The following is a 6424-nucleotide window of genomic DNA, read 5'->3' as shown; positions in this document are numbered from 1 at the left end:
GATAAAGATCAGAGCAGAATTGATGTCAATGCTGAGCTGGCAGATTGGGGCTGAGGCCAAAATACCTGCAGGATTGCTGTGTGATGGTGTGCTTTACTCATTCCATGAAGGAGCTGTTGCCTCCTGACTTAAAGCCCCCATCCCAAGGGCCAGGGTCCATCTCCTGAAGTTAGGCGTCTGGACAGTAGTGTTTTGTCTTAGAATAAAGAGTCACCCACCTCTTCCCTCTTTAACAAGTCTTACCCTGGTAAAAACTTCTCTAGGAGGGCTTCTCTATGGGATGTTTTCATTTAATTTTCTTTGTCTGCCCACAAGAATATTCACAGAATGCCCAAGGAAATATTGTTATGTCCTTTGCCTTGATTGGAGATACAGACATGGCAAGGGGCAATGAATTATGTTGGAAGATCTTATGTCTGACCTGCTAGGATTCTGAGTATTGTGTACTCATGGGTATATTTGCAGTGTACATAGATGGTTCTGCTAGACTAAGTGTCAATGGAATAGCTCAAGGAGAAGAAAAGCTCAGCCTGAATAATGCAACAGATACAGTTTATTGGGACACCACATTTAGAAAGCAATCACCCCACCATTGTAGATCCTCATCTTCTAGAGCTGCAATTCCAGGGATTGGGAGTAGCCAGGCATCAGATTCATGAATTTCTGGAGATCTTCCCAGGATAGCCACTAGGTATTCTTGCCCTTTCTGTGTTTCTCGTGGCTGTCAGAGTCGTTCTCCTACAAGACAGATTTGACCATGACATTACCTCTGCTGAGAAACCTCTAGTTGTTCAGCACTCAGACTCATTGCTCTGCAAGTTCTGACTTTTGAAAATGACCCCCTAGACACTGCAGCATGTACAGGTTACTATCCATTTCTCTTTTCCCAAGAAGGGTTCATGTTTTTTCCCACTATCTGAACTGCCATATGCTTTGTTTAGTAGATTTTCTGCCTCCTATGAACTGCCCCTAGATGTCTTCCACTCTGGGACAACTTCTCCACCACCTCTAGCCAAAGCAGTGACCCCTCTAATTGCTTCCACAGGATTTAGTAGAAATATGTACAAACCACAGAATTGTACTACACATCTCTTTCCTCAGCTTGATGTTTGCCTTCAAATCTCAATTCTTGTATGTGTTTGCAGGACATGAAATAACTCAAATAAATTGAGATTCTCATCTTTTCCCAGTCTTCCTACTAATATTATAGGCAGATAAATTAGATAGAAATATTATAGGCAGTCAGACAGGGCTATGCCCTCAAGGAGAGAGCACAGAAGACAAGATACTTTGCAACTGTGAAAGATGGATGCTCCTGCTGTGGGCCAAAGCTAAAGACCAAAGATTGAACAAATGCTGACCTCCCTAAAGATATGCATCCAGGATTGATAATCGCCTTGAGGAAGCCCAAGAAGAGTCAATAATCCAACTACTGATTACTGGATAAACTCCTGTTCTATATTCATGCCCATTTGCTATGTGATTTACTTCCTCATTTGGTCCTGGATTTAATCAATTTTACCTTAGCAGTGGTGCTTGTAAGCTCATTGGTTGATCATAGTTTTGTCATACCTCATTTCCACCTAAGTGAGTTCCTGTGTTCTCCACCTTTGACCTGCCTTACTGCATGGTTTTACATTGTAAAAGTCCCTCAAAGAGACAGCTTCCTGAGGACAATCTGCTCAGGCCCCCCTTCTATTGTGCTCTTGGACAGAAGCTTTCTTTCCCCAATAAATAAATTCTGCTCTTAACCTCCATTTTTCCTAAAATTTATTCTTCAATTTTAAAGAACACAAATTCATCCCAGGTATCTTTCAGGTCTGGAGTTTCATTCCCCCATATTGCTGAGATCACCTATTTGCTTGGAAGTATTAAGTATCTTTTTTAAAGAAGGAGAATGTGGTCAATCACAATCTTGCAAACGTAAGGCAGATTGTGCTACTTGCTTCTTTTGAGCTCCTTGGTGCTTGCTTTCTTTTATTTTTTTAAAAATACAAAGTAGTAATAAAAAGTAACATTAGAAATGATACAAAATTTCATTAAGCAAAGTAATAGGAATTCAACAATGGTTGTTGTATTGCATGATGTTATCTTCAAATAAGTTGTTTAGGCTATCATATATAAACATACAAAATTTGTTTAAAACAAAACAAAACAACAACAAAAAGCTAGAAGAAATTAAAAAGAAAGAAATAAAAATAAAAACAATTTTAAGCAGTAACTTCTTTTCAAAAAAAAAAAAACTAGTAGAATTCGGCAATACAATTATCTAAATTATCGTGCATATATACATGAATATATCTTTTCCCCTTCTTTCTATTATTGTTTTCATCATCCCAGTTTTTCCTTCCTGTTGAACAAATTCTTTCCATTTCACAGTGTCTATTGTACCTTTCAGATTATGTTTACTCTTTCAGGTTCTCAGTCTAGTGACAGAATACGATGCTTGCACATGCGGGTCTGCATTTGGTGCTTTCTTAGCAGGGAAAGGTTTTAGATAATATAACTAGTTTTCCTGATGCTATTTGGTCCTAGCTTCTTTTCCTTGAAATTATCTAGTCTTCTATCTGCATTGGCAAGGCATTGCCAATCAGCCCTGGCAAAGTACACTGGGAAGTTGTCAGCTTTTTTCTTGAACAACCCTCAACAGGTTTATATTCACTTAGAAAACAGGAACTATGCAGGCATGGCCACATCCATTGTTGCAGCACTTCATGTTATTGGGGCATGACTCATCTCCTGAGCAATGATCATCACATCTTCCGTAGGATCCTGCAGATACCTCAGGGCAAGCACCAGGTTTATTTTGCTGCTGAAATACACAATTGGATTTTTTTTTAAAACCAAGACAGGAATGAGAGTGAATGCTGAATGCCTAAAGCCCTTATCACTGCCTTAACTCCAGTTTCTGTTTCCTCCTTTGTGACCCTGGACTCATTCATATCATGCTCTCCATTGTCAGTAACCCCAATCCCTAACTAGCCCTTGGGAGAATGTTCTCCCTGCAGTCCTCTAAAGCCCACCCAGTCTCTGTAGGAAAGAAACCTGCATTGTCACCTACACAATTTTGCACTTCAGGAAAAAAACAAAACAAAACAAGATCTCTGATCTTGTTTCTCATTTCACACAGTAGTTTTTTGTTTTCTTCTTCTTTTTTTTCCTCCATAATTTTATTGAGAAACAAATAGCAATGAGACAGTTTCAAACCAAACTGGTAGGACAGTTTCAATAATTAACACATTGCATACATTCTTCCTAGTGGTTAATTACTGTACAAGATGTGGACATGATATCCTATTTACAAACACTATTAGAACAAATCCTTCTATTCATTAAGAGAATGTAACTATATATCTACCCTAATGATTTTGAATACACAGATTCAAAATAGACATTCATCTGTATACCCTTTTTTTGTTTAGTTCTGTTATTTGAATATTATAGGTGTGTTAACTCAGCAAAATATTCTAAAAGAGTCCAGTAGTCCATAATAGTATTGGGTCTTCCGCTTGACTGGCAATGTCAGAAATTGTTGACCTGAGTCCCCTAGAGCTGAACATAACAGCACGACTTTACTTCTTATACTTTGTTTTTATACTTTTCTGCTGGATGGTTAAGACCAAGGTAAAGCAAGACCTATGCAACAAGAGTTGTAGCTTTTGGATCTGATAAGGTCAGTGAAATCCCCTCAGGATTTATCCTGAGATCCTGTACCTCAGATTGTAGATCCTTTGTTAGTGTCAGTCATGTGAATGAGTCAAGGCCATTGCTTGGCCAATGTGAGAAACTTTCTTTCCCCAATAAATAAATTCTGCTCTTAACCTCCATTTATTCCTAAAATTTATTCTTCAGTTTTAGAGAACACAAATTCATCCTAGGTATCTTTCAGGTCTGGAGTTTTATTCCCCTGTATTACTGAGATCACCTATTTGCTTGGAAGTGTTAAGCCCCTTTTTTAAAGAAGGAGAATGTGAAATCCTGGTCAATCACAGCCTTGCATATGTAAGGCAAATTGTGCTACTTGCTTCTTTTGAGCCCTTTAGTGCTTGCTTTCTTTTATTTTTTAAAAATACAAAGTACTAATAAAAATAGCATTAGAAATGATACAAAATTTCATTAAGCAAAGTAATAGGAATTGAACAATACTTGCTGTATTGCATGATGTTATCTTCAAATTAGTTTAGACTATCATATATAAACATACAAAATTTGTTTAAAACAAAACAAAACAGCAACAAAAAGCTAGAAGAAATCAAGAAGAAAAAATAATAAGAATAAAAACAATTTTAAGCAGTAACTTCTTTTCAAAAAAAAACCTAGTAGAATTCGTCAATACAATTATCTAAATTATCGTGCATATATACATAAATATATCTTTTCCCCTTCTTTCTATTATTGTTTCCGTCATCCCAGGTTTTCCTTCCTGTCGAACAAATTCTTTCCATTTCACAGTGTCTATTATACCTTTCAGATTATGTTTACTCTTTCAGGTTCTCAGTCTAGTGACAGAATATAATGTTTGCAAATGCGAGTCTGCATTTGGTGCTTTTTTAGCAGGGGAAGGTTTTAGATAATATAAGTAGCTTTCCTGCTGCTATTTGGTCCTAGCTCCTTTTCCTTGAAATTATCTAGTCTTCTATCTGCATTGGCAAGGCATTGCCAATCAGCCCTGGCAAAGTACATTGGGAAGTTGTCAGCTTTTTTCTTGAACAACCCTCGAAGGGTTTATACTCACTTTGAAAACAGGAGGTGTGCAGGAATGGCCACATCCATTGCTGCAGCACTTCAAGTTATTGGGACATGACCCATCTCCTGAGCAAAGTTCAGCGCAAATTCCATAGGATCCTGTAGGCCACTCAGGGCAAGAACCAGGTTTTTTTCCTGCTGAAATATACAATTGGATTTTTTTTAAACCAAGACAGGGATGAGAGTGAATTCTGAATGCCTGAAGCCCTCATCACTGCTTTAACTCCAGTTTTTGTTTCCTCCTTTGTGACCCTGGACTCCTCATTCCTTTCATGCTCTCCATTGTCAGTAACCCCAATCCCTAACTAGCCCTTGGGAGAATGTTCCCCCTGCAGTCCTCTGAAGCCCACAGTCTCTGTAGGAAAGAAAACTGCATTGTCACCCACACAATTTTGCACCTCAGAAAAAAAAAAAACATAACAATATCTCTGATCGCAGACAAACAGACCCTTAGTCAAAGTCTAAAATATAATTTTGTTTAGTCTTGGGTGACTGGCCCAGGAATTCTGATTACATCCTGATTGCATCCCCTTACTAGGGAAGTAACCCTGCCCTCTACTCCCAAACTCTGTCAGATGTACCTCACTCTGTTAAGAAGGATTGAATATGCAGGGTTTCACCCTCATAGTCAAAGGAAGTGGGTCTGATTTAAGCCGCAGGTACATGCCCAAGGTCTTCTCCCTCTGTCTGCAAGGCCAGCATTGGGCTCTGAGCCTTCTGTGCTCTCTGGGGTAACCTCAATATACTCACACATCTGAAGTCTCCGAGCACCAGCCATGTCCATTGCTATGGCAATGAAAGCCACCAGAACCAAGACTGTGCTTGTCTTCATTTTGGCCTCTGTCATGCTGTGCACCCAGAACAATTTATATGCTTAATGTTTCCAGAAGGGAGGGTGGAGCAGGAAGCATATGAAAAGAAGCTTCACAGGGAACACCCTCAGATTCTTTTATTTCCCAAGTGCTTTGTTTCGCATTTCACACAGTAGTTTTTTTCTTGGCAGATGCAAATGCCAAAATGAGATATTCAATAACACCTTTCTGTGGTGTTTAACCTCTGCTCCAAAATGAACAGAAACCTTACTGGGTAAAATCTTTAAAATCTTGCCCAGCATTTAGTAGTCATTAGGTAATGCATCAACACTGCCCAAAACAACATGAGATTAAAAATAAACCTTCCTCTCAATGGGAAAAGGTCTGGTGTGAAGCCAAAGTAATGAGCTTGTGGGCTTTCTCCCTTTTCAGTAAGTCTGAAAAAAATAAAATCTAGGTAGAAAAGAGACAAGGAAGTTATGATATTGACTTTGTACTATTACAAGGAACTGCAGATTCAAGATAAGCCTTTTTCCCTACAGAAAACTCACTCAGCATAAATCCCTAAATATTCTTTTACAGTAAGACTGTGAGGGCTGGAGATATAGCTCAGCAGCACAAGTGTCTTCACTCCAAGTGCAAGGTCCTGAGCTTGATTCCTGGTAAAAAAAAAAAAAAAAAAAAAAAAAGATAGAATAAGCCTGTAAGCCAGGGCTCTTCACCTGTCCTTTTCACCTGTGAATTGCACTTTCTTCATCCTCACAAAGCAGCAGACTTTAACTTCATACACGTACAGATGCCTTGCACTGTAATCTGACTGTGAGAATATACAGCCTAGGTCACTATCTTCACTCTGGCTTATGATG

At 38.7% G+C, this 6424-nt stretch overlaps 1 protein-coding gene and 1 pseudogene across 1 annotated transcript; both read right to left on the bottom strand.

Moving 5' to 3' along the window:
* Positions 1-535: 535 nt before the first annotated feature.
* LOC101583210 lies at positions 536-5593 on the bottom strand (annotated as a pseudogene).
* On the bottom strand, positions 2663-3051 carry LOC111813112 (WAP four-disulfide core domain protein 18-like). The gene is made up of 2 exons (XM_023703124.1): positions 3046-3051; positions 2663-2812 (listed from the first exon to the last, which is right to left on the bottom strand). The coding sequence occupies exons 1-2, from the start codon at positions 3049-3051 to the stop codon at positions 2663-2665; spliced, it is 156 nt and encodes a 51-aa protein (XP_023558892.1).
* Positions 5594-6424: the final 831 nt, after the last annotated feature.

Source organism: Octodon degus, unplaced genomic scaffold (genome assembly GCF_000260255.1).
Source record: "Octodon degus isolate 3935 unplaced genomic scaffold, OctDeg1.0 scaffold00164, whole genome shotgun sequence".
NCBI lineage: Eukaryota > Metazoa > Chordata > Mammalia > Rodentia > Octodontidae > Octodon > Octodon degus.
The sequence above is the reverse complement of the archived record's forward strand: the minus strand, read 5'-3'. Positions and strand labels throughout refer to the sequence as shown.